Below are 21,315 nucleotides of genomic sequence, written 5' to 3' on the forward strand. Positions count from 1 at the left end.
AAGACATACAGACCCTTACAGTCTTCGATATGTTACCAATTACAGTAAAACTGGCGGTTTGTACATGTTTTAAGTTGCTGAAAGAATCATTTGCTGCTTTGTTTTTTCGGGCTTCTCCTTTGTTTTTTCGCGCTTTACTCTCACTTTGTCTGTTTCTGAAAGGATCAAATGTCAGAAGCACTACAATACTCATGCGCACGTTATTATCATCAGCTAAAGGAATTCGTTATTTCAAATATAGACGCGCAGCGAGTGCCCTCGAGAAAGTGAAACCACTCGTGTTTTAGACGATCTTGTTAACAACTATGAGGCACAGGGTAGATTCTGCTCTTCTTGGCTTTGTGGCAGTTCATCAAGACGACAACAAGGTTTGTTTAAGCACGGGTCGACGATGCCTCATTACTGTATGTCTATATTATTATTAATGTCTCGGCTGTGTATTTAAAAAGGACGCTTATTTTCTTTTCTTTCTTCTAGCTTGTGCACAAGCTAGTGACGTATCTCCGTAAACTAACAGCTGTGCGTCTTGCTCTGCTTTTTGGTACCTTTTTGTTGTGCTAGGTACCCTTCCAAAAGTGGTATGGTACGGTTAATCAAATCAAAACGTGGTAATCAAATCAAAACGTTTTGGTACCTTTTGACAGGCGAAACAGCCATAAAATTGTACTGAACTGTACCGTACCGTACGGTACCACTCAGTGGAAACAGGCCATCAATTAGGACCTAAAGCACCACTTGATAATTAAAGATGTGTTTGTTCAGGGTTGCAACTGAAATCTGCAGGAAGGAAGCTCTCCAGGATCAGGGTTGATGACCCCTGCTTTAAGTGAACAAATAATCCATGCAAGTTAGTCCTCTGAATTTTGTATTTTTGTGGTAATCAAATCAAAACTCAATCAAAGGCTGACCATTAGCGTTTGTAGTGGTTGTTCTGCTCTGATGATGTCAGTTAGGCTGCTTTGGCCACAATATTCTTAACCATGCCCCTGTTACCATTAGTTTGCTATGAGGGAATGATATGCAAAAGAAAGCCCCGTCCCTACTCAAATTTCTGTTTCAGCTGGAAGTACATCAACACACTGAAATAAAAGTCACAGCAACTTCCGGTTCATGCGGACTTTAAGCAATTTATTTCATTTTGGTTTAGCAATTAAATCTAAAATTATCTCCTGTTTTTCGGAACATCATTTCATAATGTTTCTCTTGGTTGCACATCCAACTGCTAAGATAATAGTTTGGCAGTTTGTGAGTGAACCTGACTCATGGTTGGAGTATTGAGCAGCCTCTCTTTGTGACTTTCAGCTGTGCGCAACGATCGAAATAAGAAGAAGAAAGACGTGAAGGATGAGGTCATTCCGCCAGAGAGCTATGAGCTGAGTGGGGAACTGGAGGAGCTGGTCAACAAAGTGAGCAAAGCACATCAAGAGACCTTCCCTTCACTCTGCCAGCTGGGAAAATACACCACAGTGAGTGCTTTCTGCAAATGAACAAATCTGTCAGCAATGGAATGTGGAATTTATTTATAGAGGTGTAAACCGACCATGTCAGATGTAGTGTGATAAACATCTTCCATTATTGAATACATCATTTAAAGGAACAGTGCACCCAAAAGATAAATACTGTCATTTACTCGACCTCATGTTGTTCCAAACCTGTAAGACAAAATGTATTTTTGATGAAGTTCACTCTTTTTTTCAGTGTAATGAAAGTAAATGAGCACAGGGGTGCCAAAATGACAAAAAGACTCATAAAACTATCATAATATAACTCATGTGAACTCATCTCTCTCATTCTAAATTCCAGAGTGTGAGGAACAGATCGAAATTCACCTTTTTTTGTACCTACTGCAAAATTTATCCTCATGTTTAATGAAAAGCTTTCGAATGGAAAATCTTTTTTTTTTTTTTTTTTGGACTAGTCAATATTCATGCATGCATATATTAACCTTCTCTTCCCATTTTCTCTTCATTAGAACTCCAGCTCGGACCACAGGATTCAGCTAGACCTGGGCCTATGGGACAAATTCAGTGAGCTTTCCACCAAGTGCATCATTAAAATTGTGGAGTTTGCCAAACGCCTCCCAGGCTTCACCACCCTCACCATCGCAGATCAGATCACCCTTCTCAAATCTGCCTGCTTGGACATTCTAGTACGTGTGTCTTCCAAAGCTCGCTTTGATGTAGACCATGCATCCACTACATTTACATAATTCATAGCCTCATAAATGTCTGTGCCTCTTGTAGATGCTGCGAATCTGTACACGATACACACCGGAGCAGGACACAATGACCTTTTCGGATGGACTAACCCTCAACCGGACTCAGATGCATAATGCAGGTTTCGGACCGCTCACTGACCTGGTGTTTGCCTTCGCTGGTCAGCTTCTGCCTCTTGAGATGGATGATACGGAGACTGGCCTCCTTAGTGCCATCTGCCTCATATGTGGAGGTATTGCATGATGCAATTCTGTTGCAACGCTGCTGCCCTCTAGTTGAACCAACTGTACGTTATAATAGGGGTGTCTAATCCTGCTTCTGAGGAGCTCGACTGCGCTCAGCTCTAACGCAAGTGATTGGATGGTTTTTGTAAGTCTAAAGATCATGACTCATTGGTGCTGTGTTTAATCAGAGTTGGAGCTAAATTCTGCAGGTCTCCCGGGAGCAGATTTGGACACCTCTTTAACATAAATTGAGCCCAGGATTCATTTTAACTACACCACTAAAAATAGCACATGGATGTACTGGAATACTAATATTATCCTCCTTTTCTGTAGACCGAATGGATCTTGAGGAGCCAGAGCGTGTCGATCGTCTGCAGGAGCCCTTGTTGGAAGCTCTGAAGATTTATGCACGACGCCGCCGACCCAACAAACCTCACATGTTCCCTCGCATGCTGATGAAGATCACTGATCTACGTGGGATCAGCACCAAGGGTCAGTTCATTAGGCAAAACTCTGATGAAAAACACTATTACCTTATATTTTTATTAATATTTAATTACATTTTTAATGCATTAGGGAACTTAAATGAATAGTTTACCTAAAAAAAAATATTTGCATTAATTTAATTCAAGGTTTTTTGTTTGACTAAAACTGTGGCTTTTATTGGACTAAACCCATGCTTTTTTAAAGCCTTTAAAAATAATAATAATAAATCCTTGCATTTATATAGGGCTTTTCTGGACACTCAAAGCACTTTACACATTGGGGGAAATCTCCTTATCCACCACTTTAGAGAGTCAAAAAACATATAAAGGCAAAACAAAATGAATACCACTGTGCGGTCTTATGAAGCGGAACAATTGGTCTTTTTTCACTTAACAAGATCTCATTGTATCACCAGGAGCCACAAATAATAATTTTGATTTGCTTAAGTATGTTTTTTTGTCTCTCAAAGTATCAGTTGCTTTTTTAAATAAGCAAAGACCATGGTTAATGATGACAGGGTTTTTTGCACTCTAATGGTTTCACAAAAGTAATGCAAATTTTCTTGAGGAATGTTTCTGAGAAAAGTTTGCATACTTGAATACAAGCTAAAAAGCACTCCTTCATTCAGATGCTCCAATGCAAAATACAACCCATCTGACAATACAAGATTTGACTTGCTCCATTGCAAAAACAACAGATTACTCATGCTTCAACGCAAAGAACACTGCCAAATGTAACAGATGTGAAATTTAACAACAGACGTAAAATAGTGTGACATTGGACAATTTAATATAGCTGTTTTCCTTTTCGGCGACACGGTGGCTCAGTGGTAAGCACTGTCGCCTCAGAGCAAGAAGATCGCTGGTTTGAGTTCCGGCTGGGTCAGGTGGCATTTCTGTGTGGAGTTTGCATGTTCTTCCTGTGTTGGTGTGGGTTTCCTCCGGTTCCCCCCTGAAGTCCAAAGAAATGCGTTATTGGTGAATTGAATAAACTAAATTGGCCATAGTGTATCTGTGTGAATGTGAGAGTGTGTGGATGTTTTCCAGTGATGGGTTGCAGCTGGAAGGGCATCCGCTGTGTAAAACATATGCTGGATAAATTGGTGGTTCATTCCGCTGTGGCGACCCCGGATTAATGAAGGGACTAAGCCGAAAAGAACATGAATGAATGAATATAACTTATTTGTGTGATGGCAAAGCTGAATTTTCAGCATCCTTACTCTAGTCTTTACTGCTTCATGATCCTTCAGAAAACACGCATCTATTATAAATTGAATTGTTTGCTGGAAAACTGAAGCAAAATTAATAATAATCATCTGAACAGGCTTTCACTCTCTTTTCTAGAACTGTATACCTTAAAGTAGGGGTGGGATAACTCGATCCTGGAGGGCCGGTGTCCTGCACAGTTTAGCTCCAACACTAATCAAACACACCTGAACATGCTGATCAGTGTCTTCAATATCACTAGAAATCTATTAGCAGGCGTGTTTGATTAGAGTTGGAGCTAAACTGTGCAGGACACAAGTTTGCCCACTCCTGTATTAAAGGGATAGTTCACCCAAAAATTTGAAATTACTCTTGCCCAAATTTTTTTCTATGAAAGGCCAAAATCCAAGCTTGATTGAGAGCTGTGGGTAAAGGTAAATATAACAAACTGTATAACATTAAAGTTGCAATGGGTAATTTTAAACAATTTTTAAAAATCTTAATAAATTTTTCGTTACATTATTTTAAGGAACTTTGCATTGAATTGCATGTTGATATTTTCTGCTTTGTCCCCTATTTATTAAGTGACACAATGTATTTTTTTTTTTGTTTGTTACATTTAAACATTCAATTGAAACAATTGAACTAAATTTGTAGCCAGAAGTTAAAACACAAATGAGAATGTATGTTAGTAAAGGCATTCTCCAACCCTTCTCAATCATTTTCCTCTGGCGGGCCAAAACAAAGGATACAAAGAGACAACTTTGGCTCTCAGGCCCTAGTTTCTCTGCTCTAGTGATTTCAACGTTCAACGTTCGACAGATCGCACTTTTATGTCTTTCTGTTAATTTTTTTATAACCACATTTTAATCTGTTTTAATCATTTTTATTCTTTGTTATTTTTATTTTTATCTTTGTTTCTTTGTCCCCGTTCATGTAAAACACTTTGAATTACCATTGTGTATGAAATGTGCTATATACAGTAAATAAACTTGCCCTATACACATAAATGACACCCTCTTGAACTTAACTGTTTGTGTGAAACAGGAGCGGAGAGGGCCATAACTCTGAAGATGGAGATCCCGGGCCCCATGCCTCCTCTCATCCGAGAGATGCTGGAAAACCCAGAAGCCTTCGAGGATCAGAGCGAGTCCACAGAGAAGAAGCCGGAGCCCGAACCGCCAGCTCCTCCTCCACCCGCCCTGCTCACGATGAAGAAAGAGCAAGAAGATGAAGACGACAGCTGGGCCACAGAGAACGGCAGCGAGCCTTCACCAGAAGAGGAGGATGACGATGATGAGGACGGAGAGGAGGAGAGGGGTACAGACAGCGATGGAGAGGCCTGGGGGGGACAGGAACCCAACGCGGATGTGTCTAGAAAGAGCCACGGAGGAAGAGCTCAGTGAGCGAGCTTCTTCTTCCAGGGCAAACGCAGAGCCTTACCTGTACAGACAGACAGTGCTAACTCAGGCCACTCGGTCAACGATGAGAGACATCAGTGAGGAAACTCACGTAAAAAAAAAACCTCTTCTCAGGACCTCTCCCGCAGAAAGAGAGGGAAGGCGAAAGACAAAACAACTGGCTTTTCAGACTAAATAACTGCCGCTTTTATAAAACGTGTTTGTTTGCTTTGAAAAGGAGAAGCCAAATGGACTTTTAACAGTGTACTTTCAACGGGTTCAAACAAAAAAAACAAACAAAAAAAAAAAACTTTCTTTCAAAAGAAAATACAGGATGAAAACTGAAAATGCTAATCTTTTTTTCTGTCGTCGTTGATGCTTTCGAATATCATTTGGACTTTTTCAGCCTTGAGATAGTTTGTTCACTTTACATTTTATGAATAAGCCCATACATATCTATATATACCTTTATATATTTTTGTCCTGTATTCTATTTTCTTAGTTATACTTTGTTTGCATAGCTTTCCTGAGCAGAACGATAATGGGATCGCTAGAACTGGCAGACCTCTGCTGAGTCTTTATCCAGCTGCTTGGTTGGGTTCTTGGGCACTTTGGCTCAGCGTTAGATGTCATTGATAATCAGTGGCTGGGTATCTCCCGTCGAACGATCCGTGTTTTTTTAGGGGAATGCCATTACGTATCGGCTTTCATTGCATCATATGATTCGCTGCCAATTGAATGGTGTGTCTGTGCCAAAGTTTGCAGCTTGTAGGGTTCAACTCCTGTCAGGGAGCCCAGCTCCAAACACAAACACCCACATGTCCTTTACCTTTGAGTCTCCGCATCATGCACATGACATCATGCTGGACCGCTTTCCTTCAGAGCGCTCAGGCAGAAGATATGCAGCACTCGAATTCAGAAACAGAGAGAGAGAGCCCAGCGCGAATCACCGTGGGATTTGACCTCATCAGCCTGGACCGTACTTCAGGACAACTAAACAAATGCATCTGGACGGTTTCTGAATCTCTTGTATAATGATGAAATACAAGACCTCATCATACCTGTAGTAACACACAAACATACACGCACACACACACACACACACACACACACTTGAAAAGCATGCTTGTTATACTACATATATTCAGAATTCTTGCTATAAAAAGAAAGAAAGAACATGAAATCAGACTCAGGGCATCTCTGTAAGGACCAAACGCTTGCTGTCTGGCGGCAGCCTAGAAACGGGCAATATTTATGTGTGTTGCGTTTTAGAAATCCCGCCATGGACTGAAATCAATCTGCGGATCTTACACAGTCAGTGCAGAATGTTCATCTTCATTGTAGATGCGATAGATTTGGTGGGATTTTTTTCTCGAATTTTATCAAATATTTTAATCCAACTTATTGCCAAAAACACACAGTATGCAATCTGGTGGTTGTGTGCCACTGAACGTTAAAGGATATCAGTCTCAGTCAAGCAATACGACTATGACCACAACTCAGCTGTGTGTGAGTGTGTGTGAGTGAGCGTGCGTGTGTGCGCGTGTGTGTCGAATGTGAGGATGGCTGCACTCAATAAGCTGTAGTGTAGTACATTGTTAATTGAATGTCATCACTGTGGTGCTGTCAGAGAGTGTGTGAGCTGTCATACTGACCTCTTCTCCTTCAGAGTTTCGCCACAGCCACACGTATAGCAAGCGGAATGTTAAGATTACTTTAACTCTTTGTCATATTTTTCTTGTTCTTTCAACTTGGCTAATGTATTGTCAGTCTTTTGTTCGTGTTCAAACAAATTCTGTTATATATATTAAAAAAAAAGCCATATAAACAATGAGGCACAATAAACATTTTTTTGAAACTCTCTCCCTCGCTGTTGTTCGTTTATTTATGTACTGCTTTATTTAATGTGGTATATGCTATAGGAGTAGTTCAACCAACTGTTAATTGTGTCAAAATGGAATCACTTTATTGTTGTGCACGTTTTCACTGCCAGTGATGTGTGAATGTCCAAAAGCCTGTTCAGAGTTAAACAGCAAAACTGAAAGAAAAAAAGGTGTATAGATTCATACCATTTTAAATTATAGGCATTATATTACCGTGCTTTATAAATGCGTTTGAATTTAATTATTTGCACATCTTCACGATGGGCGACATGGTGGCTCAGTGGTTACCACTGTCGCCTCACAGAAAGAAGGTCGCTGGTTTTAGTTCCAGCTGAGTCAGTTGGCATTTCTGTGTGGAGTTTACATGTTCTCCCGGTGCTGGTATGGGTATCCTTCAGGTGCTCCGATTTCCCCTACAGTCCAAAGACATGCATTATAGGTAAGAAGTAGGGCCAGATGGAAACATCTGCAGATTTCTGCTGAATTATTTTGAGAGTATCATAACCAAAACCTTAATATGTAAAATAAAAAATAATATATTTTTAACATTTATTTATGTTTAAAATCTAATTAAATTCACTTTATTTGGTAAGCATAGCAAGTATCTCGTATAATATATCTACTAAAAGACTATAAATATTACTGTACAAACAGTATTTTAAATAAATTAGATGAACAGTTACATATTAGTCAATAATATTTCTGAAATTAATTTAAAAACTAAATAAATATAGATATTACACACATTTACACATGTAAATTAACAGAATTAAAGATGGGCTAAAAATCTGCGGAGTTCTGCAAAAAAATCTTTGGAATTCTGCTCGCGCAGATTCCATGTGGGCCTAGGTATAAGCTAATTTGGCTATAATGTATGCGAGTATGAATGCGAGTGTGTATGAATGTTTCACAGTACTGGTCAGAAGCTGGAAGGGCATCCACTGCGTAAAACATATGCTGGATAAGTTGGCGGTTCATTCTGCTGTGGTGACCTGTAAGAGACCAAGTCGAAGAAAAATGAATGAGTATCTTCACAGTCATTGATTTTAAAATGAAACTTGCAAATTTATATCTACTTGCAAGTCTGTAAATACACAGTTTAACATATTTTATCAAATAATTGTATTTTTAAATATGTAATTATTGGATGTAATGAGTTCAATTAACTTGTCGTTTTTGTCATTATAATGTTTTTAATCCTGATTAATAATATTTAAATATTTAAAAAAGATTTGTTTTTGGATTGTTAATTAATTGTTAATTGTTTTTGGATTGTTATAATTAATTAAACTATTAATTAATTATATTATTATTATAATAGTAATAAAACCATGCAAAAATACAATATATTAACTTGGAAATGCATTTTTTAAAATTTATTAGTGACATGTAGTTAAAAAATTCAGATACACAAGAATGATATTATCAATGAGCAACAGGATAAAGGGAGAAAGGAAATGAGAAAATAATAATTATCAAAAACAATAAAAGAATAAACAAAAACATATATTAATAAACAACATAGTAAAATAGTCATAATAAATAGTGATTACATTTGTAAAATAAAAAAAGAATAAAATTACACATAAACTATAAGATAACTGTTGAGTTTTTTTACCTTTTCCCACAGCCAACAATTTCAAAAAATAAAAGTGAAATATAACAGCAAGTTATTCTTTCTGTTAATAATTTGCATAAGAGTCCTTTTCAATTCTTCCATTTTTAATAAAAATAAATTAGGATTTGGAAATTCTGTTTGTGAATAAAATAGCCCATTTACCAGAGAAGGGTATTAAGGGGTTCCAAGCCAGCTCCAAGTGGGTGGGCCATCTAGCTCCAAGTGGGCTGTACAGTTCGGGAGTTTTTATTTATTTAATGTCTTGTACATGACACGTCAAATATTGTACTTTATGAATGTCTACACCTACACCAACCCTAAACAAATACTCACAGTAACCTGATGTGTTTTATTAATATCTGCTCCACCGACCTACCCCACCTAAACCCAACCTACTAGTGGTTTAAGTCCCTCCCACTTGGTTTACCTTGCATTTTTTTTTTTTTTTGTAAATATGTACAAACGTAGTACAAGAATATACATCTCACAACAATTCTAAACAAATAAAACAAAATAAAGAGAGAGAAAACATATTAGCTGCCATACATTAAAAGTATTAACAGATGCCAGGGGTAAAATAAATAAATAGATAATAATAATAATAATGATAACAAAACATTTATTTAACCTTGCATTTTCTTTCTTTCTTTTTTTTTTTTTTAAACTTTTATTTAGAAAAGAAGAAATGTACAATATAAATCAGGAAATAATTTGTAAGAAACTGGAATACAAATAGATAGTTACAACATGATAAGAACAATAAGTAACACAAAAAAATAGAAAAGAAAAAAATATGAAATAAAAGAAAGGGGAAGTACAAAATTAAATACAACAAAGAAAGCATCAAAGACTAACTTGAAGCATAATATTTTCATAAGTTTCTATCAACTTCCAGATTATTTTATTGTTAGATAAATGTATAACTTTAAGCAAGGAATCAATTTCAAATAAAAATGGGCAAATGAGGGAGAGGATTTAAGACATTTTTGTTTGTGGATAAAGAATTTTGCATATAAAAAAGTTATATATATATTCTTTATTTTTATTTTTGGGACTAGAATAATAACAAATACTGTAATATCTTTCAATTTAAAGATTTGTTTTGCTGGTTGTGATTTATTCAAATAATTATGTAAATCTGACCAAAACTTTTGTGAGGTTTTACATGTAAAAAAAAATAAAAAATCAAATGAGTCAAAGTTTCCCCACTTTCCTGACAGAAAGAGCAAGTATCTGCAATATCAGTCAATTTTGTAATATATGCATTGGCTGGCTTGGCTACATTTTGAGTAGAATTGTTAAATGAATTTCCTTTGTTTTGTTTGGCATTACATATTTCTATGGGAGAAGCCATGTTCTTTTCCAATAACGCTGATCAATATGATTTCCCTCTTGGAACGATTTGATTTATTTGTTGGAGAATTTGTAGAATAAGTTTGTTGTTGCATTTCTTGTTATATATACTTATTCCTTCTTAGAATAAGGAGGGTTCTATGATTCTTTTATTTATATATGAAATATTAATTTTTGTTAGATGTATTAGTTCTTTTGGGATAACATTTACAATAATGTAAAATTTCTTATAAAGAAAATTCATGAGTTTTCATAAACTGTTCGTTAACTTAGCATTTACTGTTTTTTTATTATATTTTTATTTTTATTTATTTAAAAATTGATTAAAAAAAAAAATTAAAATAGCAAATATACATTTTTAAACATGACATCCAAAAAATACAAATGTAACTATTAACATAATGTAAACTAAAATGTAATTCACGTAAAATAAATAAAAAGACAGCTTCAACCTTTACAATGTTGTTTTGATTTAACTGACCCAATTGACAGCAAGTTTACTATTCAATTAACTTTAGCTCTTTTGCAACTATAATTGTATCTTGACATTTCCTGCTATTATTATATTGGAGCGAGTCTATATACAAGTGAAAATCTATAATACAAACCTTTAAACAAGGTTTAGAGTTATTCAATCTGCATTTATGAATATCAAATTTACCAAATAAAATCAAAAGATTCATTATAAATTCCACAGATAAATTGTTTGAGACAAAATAAAATATACCATCTTTGGGGGTCAAATTACATCTAAAACCTGATTTTTTTTGGACATACGACATAAGTCTTCCCAAAACTTCTTTGAATGTTGACATTCATAAAAATATGAATCAAAGGATGATTTAAACAGATTGAGCAATTTCCATCAGCCTGCATAAATTCAGATAATGTGTAATTGCTAACATAAATGTTGTGAAGAAGTTTTAAATGTAGTTCCCTGTTTATTACCAATTCAGGAACGAAAAGCAACCAAGCTTTATTCCACACAATATCTTCAAAATAAACATTAAAAATTTTTTACTCAAGGCTATAAGGCTTTTTTTTTATATCAATCCAATAACTTTGTACATTTTTAGACTGTTTTTTTTTTCCTTTCTTTTTTTTATTTTTCTTTTCTTGACTGGTTTGAGATTTGTATATTACACATCATTGACGTCATCAACGTGTGCTGTGCGTCAGAGTTGAATATGGAAGCGGGGAGTAAGATGTAAAACACCCTGCAGCGGAGGGAAGTTTTCCCGTAAACAACGACTCAAAATGTGGTATGTACTTCACAAAAGAGTGCCATATGTCTTTCTAAAACGTGATAAATCGACATGTGAGCTATATTTATAATACTTTATGGTGTCACTGTTCTTTTTTAAGGCCTGAGGCCATGGCCACGCTGTTCTGCGGATGAAAAGGCAGTTAGGACCGTTTGTTTTGCGCTCAACAGAAAATCACAGTCGACTTGAACGACACGGAGGTCAGTAAATTATGACAGCATGTTAAGCTGACTTTTCACGTTGAAACAGCAGGGTTGTCAAACAATTTCTGAAACATGAATATCAGCAAGCAGTTAAATCACCCAGCAGAGGGCGACCGAGCACCGCACATTTGCTGTAATGACCCTGCTGACTGGAGAAGTGTAATTCATCACACACTAACCACACACAAACACTACTGAGACCAAAACTAATGGATCCTGCCAGTGTGCCCTCATTTGTCTGCATGTGTCATACAGTAATTATCTGAGGACAAAGAAACATCCCAGCATTACTCATACAGGAGCATTAAAGGCCTAGACATGAGACATGGGTGGATGGTTATTATGAAAATTTAGCTTCATTAGGAAGAAAGACTTTAATCTTTTACATGATTAAATGTGCGATAATTAAAAGGGAAAACATTGTAAAATATGTAATTAAGTATTAGTAAATTGGTTACATTAGCAAGACCATTTTGAAATTGCATGAAACTAATGTGGTCTCATTTACTTTTAAATAACAGTCTAAATTGAATTGTCATTATTACTGTAGGTCTGATCTTCATATTAACATACAGATTTATTTAGTTTGGTTTATTTTCTGTTCCATTTGAATTATGGAGATAACAGAAACGTGACCACACCCTTTTAAGCTCGCTTTAATATTTTCAGTACCCATAAAGGACAAATCACATGCATGTATTGATTATATGTTTGAAAAATTCATGGCCAGACACAGCACTCGAAGGAGTCAGACTCGGCCACTTTATACGTAAAGAGCACACAGGGGCTCGCAATATACAATTCTATTTATTCATAGCTCAAGGGTATTGTAGTAAACAGGGTACTCTTAATTAAAAGATCGCTATAATTAAGATTCATTAAAAAGATCAATAAACTAGGACTAAGATTAAAAACGCAGCCCATACATTATACACTGGTTTACAAGGACCCCATATATTCGATCTCAATGAGAGGTTGCCATGGGAACAAGAGGAAGATAGGCTGAGGTGATGGATTTAAAGAGGCAGGACGTGTTTTTCTTTCCATGGCAAACATGCGCCGCTTCCTGTGGTGTTCAGAGCATAGTGCTGAGAGTAGTGAGAGTTAAATGAAGGAGAAAAAAGCAATAATGAAAGGAGAAAGCGACGTCTAGGCCACAATTGTTCCAATTACAAAACCAACAAAGGAGGCACATGTGGAGAGATATTCATTCTTTATTCCGATTAAAGCCATTTAAGTGGTCATCAGTGAAACCCACAAAAATGAACTGCTTTTTTCTTGAGAGAGAAGAGGAGAGGCATGTTGCTATGGTGTAAGAATGCTTGCAAAGATGGTTTATGGTCAAAATCATTTGTCTTCCCTACACACTTTCATCTATTATATACAATTATGATACATTTTCCCATTTTACAATGGTGAATAATCTAAATCTAATTGCAAACACAATTGAGCAAAGCTCAGATTGTCATGCATATCTTGTGAGGAAAGCACGGTTGTGGGAACAGTCGTACATTTCCTATTAGGGTTGGGTACAGAAATCTGGTGCCATTATAGCACCGTTACCTTTGTAACTGGTACTGTATGTACCGGACCGAATCAGAATATGAATTTCGATGCCTAATTTCTCATTTCTCATTATCACAGAATGATTATTTAGATGCAATTATCTTCAGATTAAAATTATTTCTATTTTGGATGTAATTTTGTGTGGTAATTTTTATTTTATTTTTTTACTTTTTGTTTTCATTAAAAAAACGTTATACGTGCAGTACTTGCTATATCCTTACAAGAAAGAGATGGACCATATATCAATGTTCTCTTGGAAATAATATCACAGTGAATTTAGCTGACTACAAAAAGGAACTCAAACCCTACCTCCAACCCCACCCATCTAATATTGATCAAAATGTTTGTGGAAGGTTTATAAAAATAAAATAAAAGGCATATTATAGATCAGGGATGATCAAACTTGTTCCTGGAGGTCCGGTGTCCTGCAGATTTTTAGCTACAACCCTAATAAAACACACCTGAACAAGCTAATCAAGGTCTTAATAGGTGTACTTGAACGTGATACCAGGAACAAGATTGTTATAGATGAATAACATTTACAAACATAATATTGAACTGGCTGGGACAAAAATTTTGAATTGATGCAAGGTGTACATGGACGATGAAACCTAAAGAGACATTATAAAATAATCATAAGATAATTATAAAATTCATTCATTCATTTTTTTTTTCGGCTTCTATCAGTTAGTCTATCTGCAAAAGTAATATGAATGGTTCCCAAATCTTGTTAAAAATTTACCATTTTTCACTTGGTGTGAATCTCAGTTCTTCTAAGTGTAACATATTTTGAAGTTCTCTAGCCCAAATTTCAAAGGTGGGGACAGCATCAGATTTCCACATTTGTAAAATGAGTTTTTTGCAATACAAATAAAAAAATATAATTGCTGGTATTTGGTTTCTACTGCAAGAACTGTCCTCTGCTCCTAAAAGTCCAATACTAGTAACAGGTTCTAGATTCACTGAATATACTTCAGAAAGAAATTTAAATATATTTTTTCCAGAATAGTTCTAGTTTACTGCATAACCAGAAATAATGAAACAGAGTTCCTGTTGACACATTACACTTATTACAGCATAAAGAGATTGTTGGGAATATTTTAAAAAGTTTTGATTTAGATTATTGGAGCCTAATGACATTATATCGGATCAGATTATGTCTTGCTTTCACACATGTTGTGTGGTAAATTTAATTAATATTAATTATCCAAATCATTTACTTGAAAACAAAGAATCACAATTTAGTGGTTTATAATTTCAGTATTAAAGATTAATATTAGAAGTATTTCAGTATTGAACATTTTTATTTTGCAAATATTACTTGATAACTGGCTCAGTAAAGTCTGCAATATGATACTGTTTTTATTTCCTATCCATAATAGTGGGAAAGTAAATATTTAAGAAAAGAAAAGATAAAATCACAAGGAACAGTACCTTGTATATTATACACCCAGTGAACACTGTATGAAGTACAGCTTGCTAGTACTGACCTGACCTGATTCTGGCATAGACTGAACATGGTGCTGGAAATATTGATGTGAGTTACTACAGATTTGTTGGCTGCACATGATACGAATCACTTGTTCCAGCACAACTGAAATGTGCTCTACTGGATGGAGATCTGATGATTGTACAGGCCATTTGAGTCTAGTGAACTCTCTGTTATGTTCAAGAAACTAGATTAAGATGATTTGAGCTTTGTGACATTGTGCGTTATCCTACATGGTCTGCAACAATTGCTCATGCTCAGTTGATCACAAAGTTTGCTATGAGAAAACCTCTTTAATAGTAAACTAATGCAAAACAGGATCGTTCTATCCTCAAAATATGACATTTGCTGTTTGTTCAAGCTACTTATTTATATTGAGCTGAAACAACACAATTCTTGATTTTTTTATGAAATGTTTTATGTTCAATGCACTTAAATTTGTTTAAACTATAACTTCATTTAATTCCTTCATGTTGTCCCAACACAAATCGATTATGTGGTACCCAGCAGTTTTTACAGTGCATGCTTTTAGGTTGTTTATGGCATTTTCTGATCCTAACATCATTGTGGCTGTTAAAACTCATCTGACCAGGCAACTGGGGTGGAGCGCCCCCCTGAAAAGTTGGGGATTCAAAAGTTGGGATTCTGTAATATTTATAGAACTAAAACTTGACGCTCATTAACTGATCGTTATCTGGCTAAATAGATTGTTCAGTTTGATTTAATGACCAATAAAAATGTTATAATAAATTAAATCCCACACACAAAATGTGTTTCACTTTAATAATTCATAAATAAATAAATAAATAAATAAATCTTATTAAAAAATAAGTGGTGCATGACGGACTGCACCTAAAAGCTCATCCTATTTGTTCTCTCTCTCTCTCTCCCTCTCTCCCTCTCTCTCTCTCTCTCTCTCTCTCTCTCTCTCTCTCTCTCTCTCTCTCTCTCTCTTGCTCTCTCTCAAGAAAGAGTAACCTTTTTTTTTTACACTGCTTTTGCTGTTATGAAAATTTCCCTCATTGTGCTTAATATATTTCAGTTTAAGTTTGATTCATTTAATCAAGACATTCAACCCCAAAGAGCCAGGACAGGCTTTACAAACTTGCAGTTTTCTCAATGAAAGCCATTGTGCCTGTCAGATGGGCATTTCAGACAGTTAACTGTAATAGTCAGACAGAAAAATGCTTGAAGAAATGTGAAACTTTTATTACTATTGTGAAATTTAAATAAAAAAAATCAATTCAATTTATCTTTATTTCTAAAACACTTTAACAATGTAGATTGTGTCAAATCAGTTTAACCTAGTTTAAAAAGTCATAAATTAATATTTCAGACTGAAACATTCCAGCAATCAGGAGAGCAGAAGTAAGGTAAAATGTGAGTGTACAGTACTTCTAGTTGAGTTAAAACTAATTCAATTCAGTTTTGTAAATGTCATTGTTGAAGTTTAATTCAGATCACCGTAATGAAAATGTTACTGTTGAAGGATGATGCTCAAATAAAGGTTGTATATCATTGTATTGAAATATATATATATATATATATATATATATATATATATATATATATATATATATATATATATATATATATATATACAGACACACACACACACACACACACACACACACATATACAGTTGAAGTCAGAATTATTAGCTCCCCTGTTTATTTTTTCCCCAATTTTCTTATTAATGGAGAGAACTTTTTGTTCAACATTTCTAAACATAATAGTGATAATAACTAATTTCTAATAACTGATTTATTGATTTATTTTATCTTTGCCATGATGACAGTAAATAATATTTTACTGGATATTTTTTAAGACACTTCTATACAGCTTAAAGTGACATTTAAAGGCTTAACTAGGTTAATTGGGTTTACTAGGCAGATTAGGTTAATTAGGCAAGTTATTGTATAATGATGGTTTGTTCTGTAGACAATTGAAACAAAATATAGCTTGAAGGGGCTTATAATATTGACCTTAAAGTGGTTTTTAATAAAAAATTATAAACTGCTTTTATTCTAGCTAAAATAAAACAAAGAAGACTTTCTCCAGAAGAAAAAGCATTAATCAGACTTTGAAAATGTCCTTGCTCTGTTAAGCCTCATTTAGGAAATATTTAAAAAAGAAAAAAAATCAAAGGAGGGCTAATAATTCTGACTTCAACTGTATTTATCAGTAATTTCTTTTAACATAAAATATATTACAGTAGGCTATATGACATGACTCTTATGCTCTCTATTTTGATTATGCATTGAAGTGCTTTTCCTTCACTCTTAAAGGGACATATGCTGTTTTTGGTAAGCCAGTGTGAACTGTAGCATCATTATATAACAGTTTTGGTTATGCTATTATATAACAGCACTCTCTGCATTTTCTTAACATTAACGAGTGGTTATTTGAGTTACTGTTGCCATCTATTAGCTCAAATCAATTTGACCCCTCTTCTCTAAAATTTGGCTCCGAAACTTTGGCAACAAGCTATTACCACAACTTTCAACTCTGTTTGAAACACTCAGACTCTCTGGCACAACATCAAAATTCACTAAATAAACTTTCTTTACCGCTTAATGCTTTTTCAACCTTAATGATCTTCTTGACCATGTTTGAGTTCCTACTTGTGATTAAATTCCAAAGAGCAGTTCAACAAGTGTACCTAATAAAATACCCAGTGGGTGTTAATTTTAACTGTAACTATGTTTACATAGTTTCAAACTACAATCACTTACAATGTGATTTTAGCAATCGATTTAACTTGACCTGATAAAAATGCAATTCTTTGGTCAAACCATGTGATTACAAAAATAACAGTATGTATTACATTGATTAAACTATGTGGTGTGTGCCTTTTTAAAGTGCAACAAACAGGCATCTAAATGCATTATAATAAGGCATGCATGGTTATAAGGCATTATTATCATTCTGAGTACTCATTTTCGGTGCCATAACTTCAGGAATGCACATCGAGACACAACTCTGAAATTTTCTCTGTACTCCAAAGCACTAAACCGTCAAAGCAGCTTGCTCTGTACTGTTTCTGCTCTGTAAATTCATCTAAAAAGGACTGATGCAGCATGGTTACATTACAATGTTCATCACAGGGCTGGATAATGTGGTTTGCATTTGATTTAATGGGATAGTTTACCCAAATCACAAAATTTTCCCATCATTTGTGGTTCTAAACTTACGAAATATCGATTTTAAACTAATAAATTTCTTCAGCAGGGTGGCATGGTGGCTTAGTGGTTAGCACTGTTGCCTCAGCAAGAAGGTTGCTGGTTCGAGTCCCAGAAGAACCAGTTGGCATTTCCGTGTGGGGTTTCCCCAAAGGCATGCTGTATAAGTGATTTGGATTAACTAAATTGGTCGTAGTGTGTGTGTGTGTTTGTGTGTGTTTGTGTGTGTTTGTGTGTGTTTGTGTGTGTGTGTGTGTGTGTGTGTGTGAATGTGAGTGTATAGGTGTTTGCCAGTACTGGGTTGCGGCTGGAAAGGCATCCGCTGAGTATAACATATGCCATAATAGTTGGTGGTTCTAGGCTTGGGCAGTAATATGGTATACCGCGGGATTTAAAAATAGTTACGATGTTAGTTTCAATACTGGTATACTGTCCTAAAATTTTTTTAGAACGGTCAGTAACTCTGGTGTAATTTAGAAGGGATCGGGCGCACGGTTTAACAATATCGCTCCCGAGCGAGCTCCGCGTGGATGCTGTTTGTTTGTGTGTGTGTGAATGAGAGAGCGCGTGGTGTTGTGTGTCGCTCTGTGTGTGTATGTGTGTGTGTGTGTGTGTGAGAATGAGAGAGAGAAAGACCGTGGTTTTGTCTCTCTTTCTCTCTCTCTCTCTCTCTCTCTCTCTCTTTCTCTCTCTCTGTGTGTTTGTGTGTGTGTGTGTGTGTGTGTGTGCGTGTGTATATGAGAGTGAGCGTCTCGCGCAGATATCTGATACGAACAAGACAAACAGGTGACCGTGAACCTAAGGTCGCAAATACGGTATTCAGTTTCTGAATGGTTTAGGCACAAGCCAACAGTTTGACGTTGTCTGAGCCTTACGTCATAATTTTTTGTATTATGTACGGTAATACTGGATACCGAGGTAAAATAGGGAGGAGGTTTGACGGTATCAAAATTTGGATACCGCCCAAGCCTAGGTGGTTCATTCTGCTGTGGCGACTCCTGATAAATAAGGGATTAAGCAAAAGGAAAATGAATGAATGAAAAAAGAAATTAAAGAATTAATTTTTTTTAGTTGAGCGCAAAAGAAAGGACTGTCGTCTCACAGCAAGAAGGTCGCTGGTTCGAACCTCGGCTCAGTTGGCGTTTCTGTGGGGAGTTTGCATGTTCTCCCTGCCTTCACGTGGGTTTCCTCCGGGTGCTCCGGTTTCCCCCACAATCCAAAGACATGTGGTACAGGTGAATTGGGTGGTCTAAATTGTGCGTAGTGTATGAGTGTGTGTGAATGTTTCCCAGAGATAGGTTGCGACTAGAAGGGCATATGCAGCGTGAAAACTTGCTGGATAAGTTGGCGGTTCTTTCCGCTTTGGCGACCCCGGATTAATAAAGGGACTAAGCCGACAAGAAAATAAATGAATGAATGAATGAACACAAAAGAAGGTTTTCTACAGAATGTAGGGAAAAAAGCAGCCATTGACAGTAGGAAATAATTAAAATCGTTCATTGATATTCTTTTCGGCTTAGTCCCTTTATTAATCTGGGGTTGCCACAGCGGAATGTACCAGCATATGTTTTATGCAGCTGATGTCCTTCTAGCTGCAACCTATCACTGGGAAACATCCAAACACACTCATACAATTTAGCATGTCCAATTCACCTATACCACGTTTTTGGATTTGTGGGGGAAACCGGAGCACTGGGAGGAAACTTACACAAACACGGTCAGAACATGCAAACTCCACACAGAAATGCCAACTGACCCAGCCGAGGCTCGAACCAGCGACCTTCTTGCTGTGAGGCAAACGTGCTACCCACTGCGCCATCGTGCAGCCATTAATCAGAAAGCTGTAAATAAATGTAAGTGAAGATGTCTGCTTGTGTCATGTAAACATCTTATCGCGATTAAGTTCTTTATCTGATTATTTGAAATAATCTTGTTATTAGTGAGCATGCCAGTGACTACAATGTAGACTGGTATAATATCATTTAATCTGCAAGAACACATTCAGAAGCCCAAACAAGATCTGAAATTATATCTGGGACAAGTTGCATTTAATTTATCTTATTTTGCATTGTAGAAACATTCAAATGCACTTGTTTCAACGGTACATTTTGCTATACATTTTTCGCTAAGACTAAAGGCTGACACAGGCCAAAAAATCTTTGGTGTGGTATTATATGGTAGGCATTGCAGTGTATTCAGATTCAGAGTGGTTTTTAGCCCAGCATTGTGGTTGATTACCGATCTATCCCAAAATCTCTATGATACTCCACTATAATAAATGGCTTGGGTAAGATCTTTTTAATAAGACCGTTTCCCCTGTTTTATTATGTTTCTGCCGAAAAATGTAAATCCACTCACCAGAAAAGTAATAGCACAATAAACCTGCAGAATTAATAATTATATTAATAATAATAATGCACCAAAGGTTCATATTACTCAAAAATGATGCAAGAAATAAAGTAATGAGGAAAGGGGTTCAGGCAAAAAGTGAAGAAAACAGAAAAAAAGGAATTACAGTAGGATGTAAAAGAAAAGAATGGCTCTAATATCTTTCCCAGCAAGAGGAGACCATACGGGCTGCACTGGTTTAATACCATTCCATCAGCTCCTAATAAAATGCAAAATGACCAATAATTTTTTTCATTTCAAATGTTAGAGAAAAGATTCTGGCTGGAGGTGTTAGAGAACGACAGAGACATATAGGGGAGATTACACATTACAAATCTAGGATATCGGGGCAGTGACTTTCTAAAAAACATCAAAAACCCAGTAAAGGACAGGAAGACAGGAATGAAGGAAGGAAGGAAGGAAGGAAGGAGGGAGAGCAGGTAGATTGTGGTAGATTGTTGTAATGCCAGGGTGCAGTGCTGTGGCCCCAGGCTCTTCATATCTTTTACATTTCTAATTAAAAGAGATAAAGAGTGAAGGAGTCATCAATCCTACAGTGATTTCCCTGTTAAGGTTTTAGAGGCAGCAGTAAAGCAGGCAGCCCGGCTCCATTGATTTTATAATTAGCTCCCGTCATGCTGCTAGGGGAGTGCGTGTGGAGAGGTGAAAAAAACAGAGGGAGTATAAGAAAAGCAACAGAGAAAAAAATGAGGTGAAGGTCAGCAAAAAGTTGTTAAAAAGCAAGAGAGGATAACAGGAGGGCAATGGTCCAATCTTACACAAGTATCTTTACAGGTAAATCAAAAGCCAGCACAGTGCATCTGTAATCGAATGTAG

At 36.0% G+C, this 21,315-nt stretch overlaps 2 protein-coding genes across 24 annotated transcripts in view; both read left to right on the forward strand.

Moving 5' to 3' along the window:
• The window catches only part of rarga (retinoic acid receptor gamma a), a 174,832-nt gene extending 167,438 nt beyond the window's left edge, over nucleotides 1-7,394 (forward strand). For 21 of the 23 annotated variants that reach the window (XM_087305066.1, XM_087305075.1, XM_087305077.1 and 18 more), the window contains 5 exon segments: nucleotides 1,303-1,466; nucleotides 1,973-2,149; nucleotides 2,244-2,448; nucleotides 2,774-2,932; nucleotides 5,179-7,394. In XM_087305066.1, coding sequence (XP_087161192.1) covers nucleotides 1,303-1,466; nucleotides 1,973-2,149; nucleotides 2,244-2,448; nucleotides 2,774-2,932; nucleotides 5,179-5,537 — 1,064 coding nt within the window. In that variant the 3' untranslated portion in view covers nucleotides 5,538-7,394. 23 annotated transcript variants of the gene reach the window in all.
• Nucleotides 7,395-11,550: 4,156 nt separating this feature from the next.
• hoxc11a (homeobox C11a) overlaps nucleotides 11,551-21,315 on the forward strand; it is a 108,630-nt gene continuing 98,865 nt past the window's right edge. The window contains exons 1-2 of the mRNA XM_087305051.1: nucleotides 11,551-11,647; nucleotides 11,751-11,850. The gene's annotated coding sequence lies outside the window, so the exon portion shown is untranslated. The remainder of the gene's footprint in view (nucleotides 11,648-11,750; nucleotides 11,851-21,315) is intronic.

This window comes from Danio rerio, chromosome 23 (assembly GCF_052040795.2).
Source record: "Danio rerio strain M-AB ecotype USA chromosome 23, GRCz13ab, whole genome shotgun sequence".
Taxonomy (NCBI): Eukaryota; Metazoa; Chordata; class Actinopteri; order Cypriniformes; family Danionidae; genus Danio; species Danio rerio.